Raw genomic sequence first — 20,424 nt, 5'->3', positions numbered from 1 at the left:
ACACTTTTCCGCATTAAACTCCATTTGCCACCTCTCAGCCCAGCTCTGCAGCTTATCTATATCCCTCTGTAACCTGCAACATCCTTCCGCACTATCCACAACTCCACCGACTTTGGTGTCATCCGCAAATTTACTAACCCATCCTTCTACGCCCTCATCCAGGTTGTTTATAAAAATGACAAACAGCAGTGGCCCCAAAACAGATCCTTGAGGTACACCACTAGTAACTGAACTCCAGGATGAACATTTCCCATCAGCCACCACCCTCTGTCTTCTTACAGCTAGCCAATTTCTGATCCAAACCGTTAAATCACCCTCAATCCCATGCCTCCGTATTTTCTGCAATAGCCTAGCATGGGGAACCTTATCAAACGCTTTACTGAAATCCAAATACATCACATCAACCGCTTTACCCTCATCCACCTGTTTGGTCACCTTCTCGAAGAACTCAATAAGGTTTGTGAGGCACGACCTACCCTTCACAAAACCGTGTTGACTATCCCTAATCAAATTATTCCTTTCTAGATGATTATAAATCCTATCTCTTATAATCCTTTCCAACACTTTACCCACAACCGAAGTAAGGCTCACTGGTCTATAATTACCAGGGTTGTCTCTACTCCCCTTCTTGAACAAGGGGACAACATTTGCTAGTCTCCAGTCTTCTGGCACTATTCCTGAAGACAATGACGACATAAAGATCAAAGCCAAAGGCTCTGCAATCTCCTCTCTGGCTTCCCAGAGAATCCTAGGATAAATCCCATCCGGCCCAGGGGACTTATCTATTTTCACACCTTCCAGAATTGCTAACACCTCCTCCTTATGAACCTCAATCCCGTCTAGTCTAATAGATTGTATCTCAGTATTCTCCTCGACTACATTGTCTTTTTCCTGCGTGAATACTGACGAAAAATATTCATTTAGCACCTCTCCTATCTCTTCGGACTCCACGCACAACTTCCCACTACTGTCCTTGACCGGCCCCAATCTTACGCTAGTCATTCTTTTATTCCTGACATACCTATAGAAAGCTTTAGGGTTTTCCTTGATTCTACCTGCTAAAGACTTCTCATGTCCCCTCCTGGCTCTTCTTAGCTCTCTCTTTAGGTCCTTCCTGGCTAACTTGTAACTCTCAAGCGCCCTAACTGAGCCTTCACGCCTCATCTCTACATAAGCCTCCTTCTTCCTCTTGACAAGAGATTCAACTTCTTTAGTAAACCACGGTTCCCTCGCTCGACCACTTCCTCCCTGCCTGACAGGTACATACTTCTCAAGGACACGCAGTAGCTGTTCCTTGAACAAGCTCCACATTTCAATTGTGCCCAGCCCCTGCAGTTTCCTTCTCCATCCTATGCATCCTAAATCTTGCCTCATCGCCTCATAATTGCCTTTCCCCCAGCTATAACTCTTGCCCTGCTTTATATACGATCCCTTTCCATCGCTAAAGTAAACGTAACCAAATTGTGGTCACTATCACCAAAGTGCTCACCTACCTCCAAATCTAACACCTGGCCTGGTTCATTACCCAGTACCAAATCCAATGTGGCCTCGCCTCTTGTTGGCCTATCTACATACTGTGTCAGGAAACCCTCCTGCACACATTGGACAAAAACTGACCCATCTGAAGTACTCGAACTATAGCGTTTCCAGTCAATATTTGGAAAGTTAAAGTCCCCCATAACAACTACCCTGTTACTTTCGCTCCTATCCAGAATCATCTTTGCAATCTTTTCCTCGACATCTCTGGAACTTTTCGGAGGCCTATAGAAAACTCCCAACAGGGTGACCTCTCCTTTCCTGGTTCTAACCTCAGCCCATACTACCTCAGTAGACGAGTTGTCATCAAACGTCCTTTCTGCCACCGTAATACTGTCCTTGACTAACAATGCCACACCTCCCCCTCTTTTACCACCTTCCCTGATCTTACTGAAACATCTAAACCCCGGAACCTGCAACAACCATTCCTGTCCCTGCTCTATCCATGTCTCCGAAATGGCCACAACATCGAAGTCCCACAGCCACAGAAATCTTAACTGTTGAATCTAAAATGATCACTTGGCAGAATATTAACTATCACCATATGGGAAACTACCAAGTCAGAAACAGCAAGAAAGAAATACATACCACAATATCAGAGTGCATCAAAATCAACTCAGCATCTACTGGGAAGAGTTGGGATAGCTTTCTTTAACCACGGTATTCTCAGTCAACAGACTAAAGTTTAAAATAGAGAGCACAATGTTGTCTGAAGTACTAATTAAGCTTTTGGTGAAGGGGAATAAATGACTGTGTATGTGAATTTAACAAAGCAAGCATCAATATAATTGGGTTAAAAGCTATTTCAATCAGTAACTGGTCATGTCTTACAGTGGAAAAAAATTCCAGACTCCAGATTAGTTGCATTGAGTAACAAAATATAAATTTGTATTTATTTTGAGATTTTAGAACACACATTTTTACGTTTTAAAAGGTGAACATTCCTGTCTTCTGTGGCTAAATTATTCTGTATGCAACCAACACTTGGAGGTTGCACAAAATTAGCTCTTGGCCACTATTTTCTAGAGTAAATATCTCTTCTAAATTATCTCCAATGTTTCAGTCCACAACTTGGGAGTTTAGAACCAGTCTAAATCTTTACTGGAACAAAGTGACGAATTAAAAATTAATTATTTCCAAAATCACTTGCTCATTGCTTCCTCTTAGTTTGCCTTTTAGAATACTTTAAATGAGAATAGTTTTTATATTTAATAATCTAGAGAGCTGTATCCTTTATGCAGAATAGGAATATATTAAGTGATTTTATATAAATTACAAGAGGTGCAGGAATTTTCTATTTAAACAGTGGAATCTGTTTGCAGGGCACTATGATTTTTTAAAATCAACACATTCCTTTATCTACATTTGGAAGTTAAACTGAACAAATAGTTCAATCTGTACAAAATCTGACAGCTTTATTTTTCAGCTGCCCGCCTGATGGGGGACTATGCATTTTTCAGTAGGTAACTGACCGCAATTCTACGTTAATAGTTAAGCTTTGGCTACACTAACCCATTCATACTAGAAGATGAAGGTGAGACTTGGCTCAGAAAATACTATGCACATGAAATCTAGCCTGAAACACAGCAACAGTCCAACAAACAAACGTTCACTTTTTTAGAGAACCAATACAAAGACAAAGGGGGGAAATCACAGTACTTTTTGTTTTGCATTGTTGGAAATTATCTGGGACTTGATTTACCCCCTCCTTACACTCTACTCCTGAAATGGCAAAGTAGTTATTTCAAGTTTCCTTGAACTTACCCTCTCTATTTCATGGCACTTTTTCAGAGCTTCTCCATATTTGTTCATTGACTGATAGGCCAGAGCACACTCTGTCTGGAACCACATACACTGCATCTCATTCAGATTGTCCACTGCAGCCGTTCCTTCCTAATTAAACAAAGTTACAACTCAGCATGTAACCTGGAAATGCAGTGACACAAGATGTAGAAATTATATTTTATCTCAGTAAACTATTATGGCTGGTAAGGACATTCAACAAAAATAACCAGAATGGTAAGCTTAGCTAAGTTATTTGATTAGTTAGTTACTAAGTACTTCAGTTAAACTACCAAGAAAAAAAAAGGTTAAACTAAAAAAATGCATTTAATAGACCTTTACTATATTTTATTTACCAGTATATAGCATTTATTATAGGATCTGCTTTTAAAGGTTCTTTTTATTCGACAGCAAACCAGTACCTTTATTATTAAGTGCTATCAATAGTAACATAAAATCATGCACAAATGATTAATATTAAAAAATCAAATTCACATGCTATTAGTATGCAAATTATAATTCAGTTTATATTTAATACAGCTGTTCAAACTGTACAATTAAGTAGCAAAGAAGATACCAACTCTCGTAAACTTGGAACACATGTCCTCAGCTTCCTTCACAAGGTTGGCCTTTAGCATGTATTTAGCACATTTGGAATTTATAAATCTGTCAGCTGTATCTAAGGCTTGAGCCTCATCCATCCATTTGGCAGCTTCCTTTATATTTCCGGCATGCTACATGGGAAGTAACAACTCATTAGACAGAAGGAAATAATACAGTTTAATGGCACAAATTTAATTGCAAACACAAATGTTTAGTTTACTTATATTAAACACTTGTAACCATCTGCTTTAAAACATTTACACTTCAAATAAATTGCAGATCCAGTAAACTTTTAAATTACATTCTTATAATAAAGCAATTTGCAATTTCTACATTCAATTTATAACTGCTTCATCTAAACTTTCAGCATCATCGGAAACGTTTCTTTTTAAAACTGCATTGCCAAATTGGTATCGACTGAGCAGAAAGAAATTAGGAGCATTAGAAATTTTTGACACTTAACAATATAAACATTCCAAATTTGAGAAATACAATCATTCTTCTATAATTTTACCTTGTAGATTTTGGCCTTAACAAGGAACAATTCTATGAGAGTTGGGGTACTTTCAATTGCAGCATTGATGTATTCCAAGGCCAGAGAGGGTTGTCCAATTCTATCATAATGTTGGGCTAAAAAGTACTGGACCCACAATCTAGTAGTAGGTGGTTCTAGGTTTCCATCATCTACAAATGGAAGAGGAAAACGAAGTTCAAATGGAATCTTAATTAGTTTCTGGACAAGCATGCAAACCAAAGGCAAAATTATCCAATACAACCTGCATTTAGATGACATATAAAACCCCAGAGTTCTTCACAGGCTAATTAAGAAGCCAGGCTTATATAAACTATAAAAGATATGAAGGTATGTGAACAAAAGACTGGACAAAAAGCAAAAATTATTAAGGAACATTTCAAAGAAGAATGAAAGGTGCAGCAAAAGTGTTGTTTAAAGGAAAGAATTCCAGGAACAAGGTTCTTGGTTGCTGAATGCAAATTAAAACAAGAGATGCGATGTTCATGACACCTCACTTTGTTGTCTGGTTTTAATGACTACAGATAAATGCAAATTTCAATTCAGGTTATTTTACTTATTCCACACTGGTTTCCTGAACTTGCTTCAATTTGCAGTAAGTGATTAATGCAGCTACTTCAAGTCCATGTTTCTAAAAACCATTCCAATCTATGAATGCCTCAATGATTAAAAATCAGTTAATGGAAGTTGAAAATTAATTTTCTTCACTTTACCATTTACATGGCAGGACATACCCTGCTTTTTAGCATGTCACTTTTAAAAAAGAACCCAACAGTAGCTGTTCAGATCAGGGCTCTCAAATTGTTCAGACTGTGTACAGCCAACTGGATAAAGTTTTCTGCAATTTGTTAATTTTACTCAGGTTGCAGTTCTAGAGTTCTAGTTGGCTCTAAATGAACTTGAACTAAAGATGGTTCTGGCTGAACAAGTAGGAGACTTGACCTTGACCTATGTTAGTGGAATGCATGGCTTTAACTGATTACATAAAGCAAAACCCTATCGACACTTCCTGGGAATTTCCTCGGCCTCATCTCTCAACAATTTACTTCAAAATTCCTAGGATTTTGGAGCCTGTGTTTATAAAGGGAATACATACTCCAATTCAGACAAAACAGAAATCTTTCAATAAACTTGTTTCAGCATCTTAAGCACGGTGATAAGTTCTTGTTAGTGTCATACAAGTAGTTGCCCAATACAAATTTCAGACTTGGGAAATACCATTCAATATTACAGAAACACTTGAAAAGGATTTAACTTGTACCTGACCTGAGTATTTGATGCTTATGGTGGTTGTATCATTTCATTTCCTGCTACTTACCCAATAAGTGACTTCTAAGCTTTCTTGCTCTCAAAAATTGAAAGGAACCAAAAAGAAAACTGAGGAGCCAAAACTGCTACATTTGACAGAAATAAATAGGAAACTGTCTTGAAGCTTCAGAAATAAACCAGTATTTAAAAAGTAGTATTTTAAAAAAACACACAATAGTGAGGCTCTAGGTGCACTTCAACACACTATGGAGGCCTTGTTTTTTAAAAAAGTGAAGGCCATTATATTAATATAGTAAGTCAACTGAAGAGTCATGACACATGGCTTCACCTTAAGATAATAGGACAAGGGCGTTCTAGATGATTAAAATCTAACTGCATATTTAAGATTATCAGTTGTTGATGAATAGAGGCATACCAACACTGCTATCCAAAATTGTACATATTTGATGGGTTTAAGAATGGAAGCAGGTTCAAATTTAAGTCATGTATGTATAAACATAAAAACATACCATTCGGGTTAAAGAGGTTGCAACTTTTCAAAGATGTTTCATACCCAACCACTAATTCTTCTAGAATCGATACCTATGGAAATAATAAGACACTTTTAGTTTTCTCTTTCAAACAAAATTAAAAATTCAAAAGCTCTGACACCAATATGAAAAAATTTACCTTCTCTTTATCATTGTATAATGATTTCAGAGTTGTAAACACAGGAGGACAGCCTTTGCTGAAATTTATCCTTAAATATTTGTCCAAAACTTCCCGGAATTTTTCCCCTGGCAGGATGAAAAACAGTTCAGCAGACTTTAATTACTGAACATGATTTCTAACAGAACATACAACCAGTATTTGAAATAGAGTTTTCAGAATACTTTTGCATGGACAAGGACAGACAGAAAAGCATTCAGGCATTGACCATTCCAAGAGCAACATAATCATAGTTTCCTCTGAAATATGTATAAAATACATCATTACATCCTCCATAATCAAGGAAGAGGGAAGGACAAAACAGAGATAGGATTAAAAACAGAAAATGCTTGAGACACTCAGCAGGTCTGGCAGCATCAGTGAAGACAGAAACACCCCCTACTCCATATATAACACCAATGTTCTAATACGTTGTAACCTACATCTTTTGTTTTTAATTTGTGTTCATCTTAAGTAAATAGTGGAAATTTGTGGCTCAAACTACAAAGATATTAAAAAAGGACCTCAGCTTACGTGATACAAACATATGAAATAGGAACCGAAATATACTTTCCAGGCTTGCTCCACCATTCACAAAAAAATGGCTGATCAACTTGTGTTTTAAATTTCACATTCCATCAGTCCCCCAGGAAGCTCCAATCTATTGCCAAACAAAAGATTTATCTACCTATTCTATAAAGATATTCAATGACATGTTTTCGCCATATTCTGAGGCAAGGTTCCACAGTTGCGCAACCATCAGATAAAAGAAAAGGGTGACCCCTAGTACTGGACTGACCCAAGAGGAATGAGTCTTTCCACATCCACCTTGTCAAGACAATTCAGGCGAATTGAAACTTTAATCAAGTCATCCCTGATACGCCTGGTTCAATCTATCCTCAAGTCAACCCGTTCACTGCAGTCATCAATCCAGTAAGTATCCTTGAGCTACCTCCAGTACATTTACATCCTTCCTGAAATAATGAGATCAAAATTACACAAAGTATTGAGACAGTGTCTCACCAGTGGCCCTAAACAGCTGATATATAATATCCTTCCTGATGTAATTTTGAGATTGTATGTAGAAAAGCAACTCAGTCAGAACCACCAAATACTGGTGGAAAGCTTTTACCAACAACAAACTCAATTAGCAGAACTCAAGATTAGTGGACAGGACCAAAACTGCAACAACTTTGCTATGGTATATCCAACGGCTCATTGAACCTGCAATGAACAAATCAAATGCTATAAGAAATTCCTAAATTGTTTTCCTAAAGCCTATAACGAAGATAGAATGCAAAGCAATATGGATGACCTCCAATGTTCTCTCTAATCACTGGGATATATTTATTATACCACTCTGCCACAAGGGTCACCAGACTTAAGGAGTTTGGTCCTTCTAATCTGATTCATTGTTCGAGATGACCTCGGCTGATCAGATATAACATTTATTCCGCTTCTTCTAACGTCCCAAATGATCTTAAACTTTTGTCGATCAAAAGTACGTAAACATACAAGGCTGGGTTAGACAACGGTTCAGTCCACAGAATTTGTTTCCGCAGAGATGCTCATTTCTAAACTGTACCCCTTCAGTTCTAGAACGCCCACAAGGGGAAACATTCTTTCTTCCTCTACCCTGTAAAGCCTGCTCAGACCTTATGTTTAAAATGGATGACCACTCATTCTTTTAAACACAAATGAGTACAGCACTAAGCTGCTCAACCTATTCTTATAACACCTTCATCCCGGAAATCCACCTTATGAATCTTCTGAATTGCTTCCAATGCAAATATCTCTCTCCTTAAGAAAGGCAATCAAAACTGTATGCCCCACAGACTTCCCTACTTTAAACTCCAAACCCTTCCGTTTACCTACCCAATGACCTTCTGCACTGCACCTACATGCTGACTTTGAGATTCCTGTACAAAGACAGCTAGATCCCTTTTTCCTCAAGCATTCTGTGTCTCTTTCTATTTCAATAATGTTTTAACTTTTTATTCTTCCTACCAAAATGACAACCTCCCATTTTCACATATTATATTCTATTTACCAATTTTCTTTGCCAACTCACTGTAATCCCTTTTTGCACACTCTTTGCATTCTTAGTTTGCCTTTGTTTATTTTTGCATCATCAGCAAATATGGCTACAATACAGTCTGTCCCTTCATTCAAATTATTAAGTTTGATAATAAATAGTTGAGGCCCCAGTCCCAATTCCTGTGACACTTACAAGCTACTTTGCCAACCTGAAAATAATCCATCTATCCAGATCTCTCTGCTGTCTGTTAATTAATCCTCTATTCATTCTAATCTCTCATCCGCTATACACGAGCTCTTACCTGATTCTGTGACCATCTGTGGCAATTTATCAAAAGTCTTTTCAAAATCCAAACATGCTAGATGTAAGAGCTGTCCACTATCCAACCCATTTGTTAAATCTGTAAAGATCTCTAATAAATTTGTCAAACACCATTTCCCCTTTACAAATCCATTAAGACTCTGCCTATATTATGATTTTCTAAATGTTCTGCTACTACTCCTTTAATAATGGATTGCACTTTCCCCAATGATAGATAATCTAATGACGAACTGCTAATCAGATCAACTGGTCTAGCTTCCTGGTTCTCCCTTGCTCATTGGTGTTATTGTGTTTGCACTTTTTCAACCTGCTGGGAGCCTTTTTAGATTTGGGGAAATTTTGGAAGGTTACAACAAACGCATCCACTATCTCTTCATTTCTTTTAAATGCTACAATGCAGGCCATCATGTGGAGTGGTCTTGTTAGCCTTTAGTCCAATTATTATTTCTAGTATTCTTTTCTCTAGCAATCTTTTAAAGTTTCTCTCTCCCTTTGCCTCTTTACTTTCTAGTAATCATCTTATAGTGAAGTATCAGATTCATATAAGACTAATATTGTAAAGATAAATATAAAATACTTGTTCAAAGTCTCTAACATTCCCTTGTTTACTATTGATTTCAAAGTTAAAACCTGTATGGAACCAAAGTTTACATCAGTTAATTTCTTGATATTATATGCTTGTGAAAATTTTTCTTGTTTGCATTTATTTCTCACTAATTATCTCTCATACTCCAATTTCTCCCTCTATTATTTTTATTCATTTGTTAGTGTCCAAAATTTGACAAATCTTCTGGGCTACTACTAACCTTTTCAACAATGTATAACATTGAAAGGGCAGACGTACAATGTTTAAACTTATTAATTTAGCCTCTGACGATGCCTCTTTCCGATATGTCTTTAAGAGTTAGGCATTCTCTCCTTAATGAGTCTGTCTCTTTAAGACTGCCATGTAAGAGCACAGCATATACATTTCAAAGGGACTACTTCTGGTGCAGAGTAATTTCTGGATTGCTGTATGACTAAGCAATCAGGAACGTGGAGGGAATTCTGACAACCTCCCTTCTTTAGAACATAGTGGAGTGTCTTACTAGACTTGAAATGTTAGTTCTGTTTCCCTCTCTACAGATGCCAGACTTAAGTTTCTCTAGTATTCTCTGCATTTGTTTCAGCTTCTTAAATAAAAACACCCATAAGAGATGACAGATCAATTGGGGGGATGCGGAGGGAGAGAGAAAAGATTTACTTGTAGCTAATCTGGCAGGTAGAAGACATCCAGTAACAACAGTTAATGGGTCAAAGTCAAGTGGACAGACTTTTTTAAAAGTTGATACGTTGGCTGAGGCCAATGATCCTATTCCACGAGCAATATGACGCTGATTTTTAAAATTTAAGACAATTCTATTTATTTAAGCCTTTGTCTCCAGTTACTGCTACGCTCAATTATTTTCATTTTTAGCTCTGTTAGGTTGTATCATTCTATATTTAAATATACTTTTAAGACATCGTCCCTAGTGTGCATGAACGTCAGCAATGCACAAAATCACTTTTAAAATTCAATCTAGAAATATCTCGATTTAAAGAAAAAACCCTCAAATTTGAAACTTAATTTACAGGGGTTAAATTTAATGGTTGCAACACTGCTCCCATTCATGGGACAACGGCAACATTACCTGCCATTTTTGGAAAACTCAACTGGATAAAACATCAAGTAAGCAGTTAACTTGCTGTCAGAGGCTCTATGAATCTTGAAGACAACACCAATCTTTGTGCATGGGACTACCACAAATTGGCAAGATCCCCTTCAAGACACACAGCACCCTGACTTTGATCTTGGCCAGTCCTTCACTAGTAAGGTAAAAGTCTTGGAACTCACCTCTACGTACCTATGCCCCAAGGACTGAAGCAGTTCATGGCTGCAGCTAATCACCACATTCTCAACAGTAATTAGGGATGGGAAATAAATGCTCATCTAGCCAGCAATGCCACATCATAACCCAAAAAACAAAGAAAACTAGGATAGTATATGTAGCCCAATTACATCCAAGGTTCTAGTGTAAATTGGATCAGACTGTTCCACTTTCATTCATGGCAACTTAAGTATATATCAATCCGTTCCTTTTGGCCACAATCTCAATCAACTTTTTAAGCACAATTTAGAAATGCTGCCACATTCTACAAAATTTCTCTCTACAACTCCAAATCTGTTTTAAAGCATTAAACCAATTACTATACATCAAAAAAAGCTTGGCAACTAACATGGTCTAAACCATTTCTTTTTCACAGAAAGAAATCTGCTCTTGTTCCAATTTCCTTGGAACAACCAGTCCAAGTGCAGCTTCTTATTTTCCTGGTGGCTAATACATCACCAAATTCCTAATATAGTTGACATTCAGACAGGCCATTAAGAGAAAGTCAAAAACATATAGAACAGCAGCTGCGCCACGTGCCAGAATCACAAATTAACAAAAAAGGACATATCATACAGGTCACTATATTATAATTAAGTCTTATTCTGAGTATTTGAAATAAAAGCAAAACAAATTAAGGGATTTATGAGAACTTTTCAGGGCTTGCTAATCCACATAAACCTCAGCCAGCACTCCATTTCACTTAAAATAAAAAGAGGTAAAATTCGTATTTTTACAACAATCAATTCTCCCAACAAAGCTGCAATACACACTTTCTGAAGCAACCCAAGCCTCTCTGATTATTTCACTGTAATGGAGCCCTTATCCAATGATGAGTGTGTGTAATTATTCCACTGATGAATATTGTCATAAGGTATAAAATGTCCATATGTAACATTTAAAATTTAAGGTATGAAATGGCATTTTCAAAACTGAAAGATTAATGAAAATATAATTTCACTCACCAGATAAGAAGTTAAGAGGTAGCCTTCTAGGCACCAGCCCTTTGGGATACTTAGTCCAAGCATTTTCATAGACATCAAGTCTCTCCTCCACATTGACTATAGATAGAAATAGAAAAAACAAACTAACTGATTGCAATAGACAAAAAATAAATACGGTTGAAAAGCTCAGCACCAACTCTTCAATGGTTCAGTATTATCTTAACGCTGAACGATGCAGAGAAGTGTTGGTTGAGTTAATAGAGTTGCAACAATCGGGCTCAGCACTTGTATTTGGCGGTGGAAACTTTAGCTCAATCGCATTTCTGATGCAACAACAGAGGAAAGAAAATGAAAACTGGCAAGAAGAGCAATGGAAAGCTAACGCTTCTTTCCACTTTTTTAAAAATCATGGCTGACTGTCCACTCTCTCTCAAAGTAAGTTGAGGTTTACATCTAGTAAATCTACTTTTCTTTTCTCTTCTCTGCAATCATTTAAGTTCCAAATGATATTTCAAGGTATCAACTCAGTTACCTGAAAACTAATACCCTCTCCCCACTTCAGAAAGACAAGCAAACTGTAAGACTGTAAGACACTACTGTCAGCCATTGAAGGGCTCTGAAAAGAGCTCATGCTAGGATGGTAATTCCACTAACATACCCAGTCTTAGTACAGCATCTGAAAACCCCACAAATTATTTTACATTTCCAACTGCAAGAAGTTGATACTTCCATGCAAAGATTCATTTTACAATGGACACAGACAGGTCCTTTACTTTGTGAACTTACTTAAAATTTTACTTTTAGTATTGTCTCCAAAGATGGAGGGTGGAGCCTGAATAAAGTTACATGACAGGAATTTATCACTATAATTTCATAAAACCACATCAAGATTAATTTAGGAAAGAAAGTTTGGCCTTGGAAGCTTGCATGTCAAATTCAAGTTCTCTCTCTTGAAATGCCATAAAAAATTCAACTCAGGAGCACCTTTTCTCAGCCAAGACCTGAAACTTGCTTGTGGAAAACAGAATGAAAATCAAGATTGCACCATTTTACAGCAAGATATAGCTGTGTAGACAGTTGTCTGGCCTTTGGAATAGTTTGAGAACTGGACAGCAGTTAAAATCCATGTTCTATTATTTTAGGCATCTTGAGAAGAGAAGAGTCCACACTTTCAGATATAACTCACCAGGCCTCAGTGCCTTTTCTAATCCTTCATAGTAGGCCCAGTTTTCAGGGTTTCTCTCCAGCAATCGCCTGTAAACCTCTGCAGCCTCCTTTAGTCTGTTCAGTTTTAACATTAGTTCTCCTGTTTGAAAACAGGTTACGTTACGTTACATTAAATTTTCAAGTATGAAATTACCATTGGGCAGAAAATATTTGCCAGTATATTTTTCTAAACATTACGCTCATTTATTTTTGTTACCGAACTTTGGAATTTCTGAAAAAAATGTATATTCTACAAGAGCATACACTGTGTAATTAGAGATTACTTTCTGTAATTAACTTTTGAAGACAGACAAAATACAGTTGGTAGTCATGCGGCTAACACAAGCCATTCAAAAAGACTATGAATTCATATTATTTGAAAATTTAAAAATTATACGACAACAAAGTATCCTAAGAATTTGTCTTTTATTTCCAAAGAAAAAAATGCCATAACATTTTTGATGGCATTAGAAAGAAAATACCTCCTTTTAAAAGCCAACGTTATGAAAATGGTTGACTGTACTTAATTGTTCTGTCACCATTTGGCACATGACCCTGAGATAGAATAATTTCTTCAGAAGTGCACAAATAGCAAGACATTGAGTATTAGTTTTTAACCAAATACATCAATTTAAATTCAAGTATTCATGCTTTAAATTACAAAACAGGAATGTAAGTACGTTTCAGCATTTTCACAAGTTGTAACAAATAGAGACATCTGCTCTACCTTGGCACTCCTCCACTGCCAATTTGTCACAAATTTGTTTCTCATGATTGTCGAGATGCTCCAAAGCCTCCTTATACATCCCTCCTTCCCGCAGTACTTGATTCTGGTAAAGTAACAGTTCACTATACTCATAATCAATTTTATCGGGAGAAGCCTATTAAAAAAAGAAAACAGGGATTCCGTAAATCCTTTACCTTCAGAAACATTCAACTAAGTGTACTTAAAAATATCAACAGAATACATGCCCACTCCCAACCTCAAGGATACTGTGAAAGAAGCAATAGTTGTACTTTATAAGAATTTACTGCAAAGCATGAAGTGAACATGTTGTAATTAAAAATACTTCAAGTTAATGCTTCCTTTACTTACCTTCCTTCCTTAAAATTAGTCACAACAGACTTTACGACAACACTCATTTTACAAACATATGTTCATCATACCTTGAGCTTAAGCCATGTGCCTCAACTAAAATTCAGGGCTTGCACTGGACTATGAATGTGAAGTCTAGTATGTACAGCTTTCAGAATTTTCTGACATGTAAATGGTGCATCAACAGGAGCAAAGTTCTATACGAATTTATAAATGTCGTTTATTTTCCAAAAAGGCCAAAAGTAGTTGGTTCACAAATCCAAAAACACAACATAATTGTATTTCAAAAAAAAAAAAAACACCCTTAATTTCCCATCTTTTAGTTTTGTTAAGGAGAAAAATCTATGCTTTAAACAAGAAAACTAAGGAGGAAAAGAATTGTATGATGTCAATATTTTAAAGATTCTGGAGGAGTATTCTTTGGCTCCCATTTACTTGGCCCAGGCCCTAAAACACTACTGAATTCTGCATCCAATCACAACACCCCCATGTTCAATACTCTGTTGAGCTGCAACTCACCACACATCCACCCTGAAATCAGACAATGCTCCTTTGAAAGACTCAAATGTCCAGTAGGTATCAGGTCAGTGGTCCTACATTCTTCTCTCAGTGATCCTAGTGCACCTACTTTTATGTTTCTTATAAACTTCTGCACCAATAAGACCAGCTCACAGAGCAGGACAAAGATTCTGGGAATGCTTCAAATTACTTCCAGAACTTGAAATTCCAGTTCTACAAAATCCTAGGTCTATTCCTAATGAGTTTGGAGCCTAGATCATACAACTTCCAGGAAGATCCCAATTTTTAATGAAAATCTCAAGCACTTAAAAATATCATGGCACATCTGCTGGCAATCTACGCACTAAGGTTATGTTGTAATGCACAGCAGATTAGTTGAAGTATATGGCCTTTTAAACTTCTGGGGAGTGAAGGATGTGAAGTGCACAATTGTATAACTGGAAGAGAGTATGGAAAATATAATGGATTTACACTCAAAAACTAGGCAACTAATATCCAATATAGATCAATGAGTTAAGGATCATAGATGAGCAGGACTTAAGTAGGGCATACGATGCAAGAACTTTGGAAACAGAAATTCACAGAGTGTACAGGATGAGTGGCAAGCCAGGGAAATATTTAAAATAGCTGAGTCTACAAGTGGAAGAGACATCAAGGTAGTCATATCAAATAGCTCAAGTTAGGAAAGATCTCCACTGTTCTACCTTTCTTTGACCAGGGTTTTGGGTCATCTGTCCAGTTAGTGGCTTGGTATCAAATTTTGTTTGATAGAAATCTCCTATGAAGTACCTTGACACAGATTGCTATCTTAAAGATCTTATATGAATCTAAGTTATTTTGTTTGACCACATTAGTTTTTTTTTCTGTATTCACTACAGTACTAACTTGTCAATAAAAGTGACTCACCTTTTAATGAGTCAATTCATACAATCTATTACCAGGTCAAACAAAACTCACTTCCAAAATCACATTCAATTATGCACTAGGTCACAAGCCCCACAATTTCACCTAGCTGAGTTGATCTACAGCATAATATTCTAAACATTAACAAGCAAACATACACTAAAAATAGAAATTTCTTCCCAAAGACAAACTTGGTCCTAAAGATCAAATGTATCACAAACAAATAATATCACTTTACAAGTCAGAGGGTGGGAAGTGGCATTCCAATAGGCTGGTGTGCAGACAAGGTGAGAGCCAGGGAGAAGCTGAAGTCCCCAGTCGTTGCAACAAACATTGAGAACTTTAAATATATGAATGGAAAGTAGAAATGAGAGCCAGGAGCTGAGGGACTGAGTGTGAAACCAGAAACAGAGAGGAAATGGTCATGGGCACTATGGCAAAAGACATTGAAGTGTAACTCACATGGTTAAATGAAAATATTGCCATTATTTTATTAGCAACATTTAGCAAGATGACTAAGCAGGCACTTACTTTGGAAGAATTTGTTAAAATGGTGGTAATTCCACCACCATCAGATTTCTCAAAGCCAAGAAAGACTTTTAAAAGTGCAGTCACTGCTAAAATGTAGGAAAAGCAGCAGTCAATGACCATATGACATCACCATAAGATCCCACAAATAACAATATGATAATGATTAGATTTTCTGCATTTTTGCTGATATTACTTGATGGGCAAATAGAGAATGGAACATTGGAAATAACTGTTCTTCAAAAGAATGCAATGGATCTTTCATGTCCACCTGTGTGGACAGAGAGCACCCAGGGAATGACTAATCTGCATTTTGTTTGTTCTTATATGATGTAGGATGAGCTGAAGCAGAGAGGAAAGATGCAGTTAAGGGCAGGTAGGAAATAACAAACACAGACAACCCTTGCTTAAAAGTGTAGACATGTTCCTGAAAATTATGACTGAGTAAAATGACTTCTCCCTCTCCTGTTTCCTAGCATTTTCTGCATGGTACAATGTCCCTTGCTTAAGCATGTTAGACTGATTCCATTCTATGGTATGTTATTGGTAGTTTAAATTTCTAGATCAATATTGGACTGGGTTTTGTCACTGGCTCCCACCTTTGCATGCTTGTAGGCACACAGCCCAACCAAGTTGGCCCATTAGTCTCTCGTCAGGTTTTTAAGCAATGGTCTGCCTAGAAGAGCTCCAAGTGGGGAAAGTTTAGGCAATAATGAACAAAAAAGCAAGTCTTCTATGGCATCTTTCATAAACATTACCTCAAAACTATTTTATAGTACTTTAAAGGTTTAATCACTGTTTTAATGTAAGAAGGTAATTAACTTGAATTTTATTAGCCAACCAAAAATCACTGACAATTTAATGCAGAAGTATTGACATCATGTAGCCAGGTTGGGGAGGTAAATTCATCTATTTATTTAGGAGTCCATCTAAAAATCAAACTACAACAGAGCTGAAGACTAAAACTACAGAATTGCTTGGAATTCCTAATTCTCCCAGAGAAGGTGGCAGGAAGATGTCTTGAATGGCTGCATTTCATTTGTCACAGGTACCCGGACAGAACTGTTAGGAAGACAGTCCCAGTGACAGAGAAAGAACAGGTACATATAGTTCCAAGTTTGGATAGTATGTGGCTTGGAACAGATATGCAGATGGTGGTGCTCCCATCCATCTGCTTCTCTTTTCCTTTTTGATCCAAGAGCTCACAGGTGTGAAAGGTACTGTTGAAGGGGACTTAACGAGCTGTCGCAGTGTAGTTCGTGGTAAAAATGGGCAAACGCTTATTGATATCCTTTACAGAATCCCTACAGTGTGGAAGTAAGCCATTCAGCCAGAGTCCAAAACAACCCTCTGAAATCCCTGTAATCCTGCATCTTACATGACCAAGCCACCTAGCTTGCACATTCCTGGACATGATGGGCAATTTAGCATGGCCAATCCACTAAACCTGCACATCTCTGGACATTATCTGATATTAATATCTCAGACATTTCATAAATAAAATGCTTTTTTAAAAAATGGGAAAAATACAACTTAAGATGGCCAGTGATCACCTGACCAGGTAATACCAAGCTTATGAAACTAACAATGAAGAACCAGACTGAGCCAAAATTGCTAGAGAGCTATAAAATGACACAAACTCCTGTGTATCTCTGTTGGTTCAGAGCTTTCTGGAAGTTAATATATTGCAGTGACAGCTACCTACAAAATACCCTGCTTGAAATAACTAAAATGCTGGTCATGGGAACAGACAAGGGAACTATATTTCAGGCAACAGCTTTTGGAGAGGGCAAATGGATGGTAACAGCAGAACTGGAAGATGCTCTGTCTTCTCAGTTTTTCTTAGACTCCCAAAGGCAGCATCTGGTGGTAATTGAGAGAGACATCCAAGAAATCAACGATATCTACAAACTTCACTACTGCTGACGATAAAAGATATTAATGAAATAACCGTGGTCTGGGAGTAAAATATCAGCTCAAAGACCCAGAGGATTTTTAAACTATAGATTTTTTAAACTAGAATTCTACCCAATGCTATGCAATTAACAGTGAACATTACAACTTCTGACCTTAAGGAGGAGGGAAGGTAATGATCAGGCAATTGAAGATGTTTGGACGTTAGAGCATCATGTCGAGGAATTCCTATAGCAATGTCCTGAGCCTGATATGATGGCCTCCAAAAACGACAACCTTTGTCCCATCCCTATTAATCCTTGCACCCCAGAACTGGGCCCAGGAATCAGAATCCCTCCCTTTTGCATCCTTTCTCCAGTCAGTCACACATTAACTTGCTTTAGCTAACTGTTTATATATAAACTAGTACATGATATTTGGCTTGTCCAGAAATTGTCAACTTGGAAAAATATTCTTTAACTTCCCTCCATAGTTGCTGAAATTGTTTAATTCTTTTCTACGTTTGTTTTCAACATTGACCATGATCTCTGGCTGTTTCTCTTCCCCTACCAAAAAGTTCAGCAGCCATTCAGTACTTTTTTTTTTTAAAAAACAGGGATCAGGCAAGGCAATACATTTAAGGCTACTTCTGTACTTCACGTGGATTCAAGTAGGCTTTTGACGTATCTTTTGGTGTCTCCATATAGTGCAAAGGACGAGACAAGAGCATTAACAACTATCTTTAACCTGAAGTGGCGAATGGATGACCCATCTTTACATCTCCCACATTTACCAGCGCCATAAAAGCCAGCCATCAGCCAAGTTTGACTTATTATACATGATATTGAGCAACAGCTGAAACAACAGATACCGCCATTAGATGAAGACTATGAAACTTGACAGCATCCCAGCAGTAATAATGAAGGTATATGCTCCAGACCTAGCAATGCCCCAGCCAACAATGCCAATAAACATTATATATAACATATATAAACAGATAATGTGTGAGTTAATGCGTGATTGGAGAAAGGCTGCAAAAGGGAGGGATTCTGATTCCTGGGCTCTGTTCTGGGGCACAAGGATTAACAGGGATGGGACAAAGGTCCACACAATAAGGTTAGCTAGTGGTAATGAGATGGTCAATAATATGGAAGGGAAAGAAGAACTGGGATGAAAGAGAGGGGAGGTAAAAGATGCACTGAGAATTGGGAGAGATAAGCATTAGAATACAACATAATTCAGAAAAATGAAGAATCAGGGTGTGGAAATATGATGCATATTAAATCACTGCAAATGCACATATCGCAAGATGCAATACAAAAGATTATGATTATGGTGTTGCGAATTTAGGTACTGTACTTGTGAACTGGAAGGCAGGATGTTAGAAGTTGTTTGTAAAAATGATAGGGGAGGGAAGGGTGCATGGTCCCTTTAACAGGTGATGTGCTTTACTAAGCTTGGAGATAAAAAAAAAATGTCTGCAAGCAGCTACAGAAGCACAGACAGTACTTAAATCGAGACTTGTGTATCAACTGGCTGTATGGTTAGCAACCTAGGCTTGTTTTGATGTTAAGGTAACCAGCTTGACTATCCAGGCACTTAGAGACTAAAAACCAACTGAGTTTAAATTTGATGGTGTTGACACATATAAACCAATCCTATTGTAAGAAAATTAATGAGTCATTAAGGTTTTACAAGAAGAGGATTTTTGAAAGTCAGTGAGACTGCAAACTGCCATCAGAAGAGTAAAACTCGGGCTCTCACAGAAATCTATAATCTCTCACAGTAAGCACCATTTTTAAAAAAAAATGTATTATGGCACTCTTAGCTAATATTCCTGACACAAGAATTTGACAGGGGAAGGCTGGAGGACAGCGGAGAAGGCAAAGAACATTCCAGAAGATTTATCCTGACTGTAATTTCGATAGATTAAGTTTTAATTTATTTTTCTTATTTCATTGACTTATATAAGTGAGATTTGTATTTATTGGAACAGCATACCATTAGAATTTTGTTTTATTCTGGAATAGTTCGTAGTTAAGGGGGAATTGTTTGGTTTGTAAGTAGTTCTGTTAATTAGTTAACTGTTTGAGTTAGATAAATAAGTTGTTACTTGTTGATTGTAGAGTGACTGTCAGGAGCTCATCTTATTTCACCTCTCCTTTATAAAGATAATGAGAGGTGAGAGACAGGTATACCACTTTTCACATTCCCTTTAACAGACTGAGGCAAGACGAGCCTCTCTGGCTGTTTTGGTTTTAATTATCAGAGGTGTCAACCACTCCTCTGTAATAGTAGTAATAATAGAATGATCTTAAAAAACAAATGGGCATTCAATATTTCTAGCTGCACTTTATTAATTCATGGAATATAGGTGTCACTGACTAGGCCTGCATTTATTGACCATTCCCAATTACCCTTGAAAATGTGAAGTACCTTCTTGAACCACTGCAATCCATTTGGAATAGTAGACCCACAATACAATTCGGGAGAGCTCTAGGGTTTTGACAAATCGACAGTGAAGGAACAGCAAGTATATTTCCAAGTCAGGATGGTGAATGGTTTGATGCGAACATGCAGACCGTGGTGTTCCCATGTATCTGCCGCTCCTGTACTTTCAGATGGCAGTTGCCATGGATTTGTCATCAGGAAGATAGGGT

General features: G+C 37.2%; 1 protein-coding gene across 1 annotated transcript in view; it reads right to left on the bottom strand.

The window, feature by feature from the left end:
- Nucleotides 1–2,124: 2,124 nt before the first annotated feature.
- Nucleotides 2,125–20,424, bottom strand: part of LOC109936120 (N-alpha-acetyltransferase 15, NatA auxiliary subunit) — a 66,727-nt gene continuing 48,427 nt past the window's right edge. The window contains exons 6-14 of the mRNA XM_048597793.1: nt 13,553–13,706; nt 12,806–12,925; nt 11,641–11,736; nt 6,392–6,498; nt 6,232–6,304; nt 4,436–4,605; nt 3,900–4,052; nt 3,301–3,429; nt 2,125–2,214 (exon numbers count right to left, since the gene is read on the bottom strand). Of these exons, the coding sequence (XP_048453750.1) occupies nt 2,203–2,214; nt 3,301–3,429; nt 3,900–4,052; nt 4,436–4,605; nt 6,232–6,304; nt 6,392–6,498; nt 11,641–11,736; nt 12,806–12,925; nt 13,553–13,706 (1,014 nt within the window). The 3' untranslated portion in view covers nt 2,125–2,202. The remainder of the gene's footprint in view (nt 2,215–3,300; nt 3,430–3,899; nt 4,053–4,435; nt 4,606–6,231; nt 6,305–6,391; nt 6,499–11,640; nt 11,737–12,805; nt 12,926–13,552; nt 13,707–20,424) is intronic.

The sequence above is a fragment of the Rhincodon typus genome, chromosome 1 (assembly GCF_021869965.1).
Source record: "Rhincodon typus isolate 14 chromosome 1, sRhiTyp1.1, whole genome shotgun sequence".
NCBI classification, from domain to species: domain Eukaryota; kingdom Metazoa; phylum Chordata; class Chondrichthyes; order Orectolobiformes; family Rhincodontidae; genus Rhincodon; species Rhincodon typus.
The sequence above is the reverse complement of the archived record's forward strand: the minus strand, read 5'-3'. Positions and strand labels throughout refer to the sequence as shown.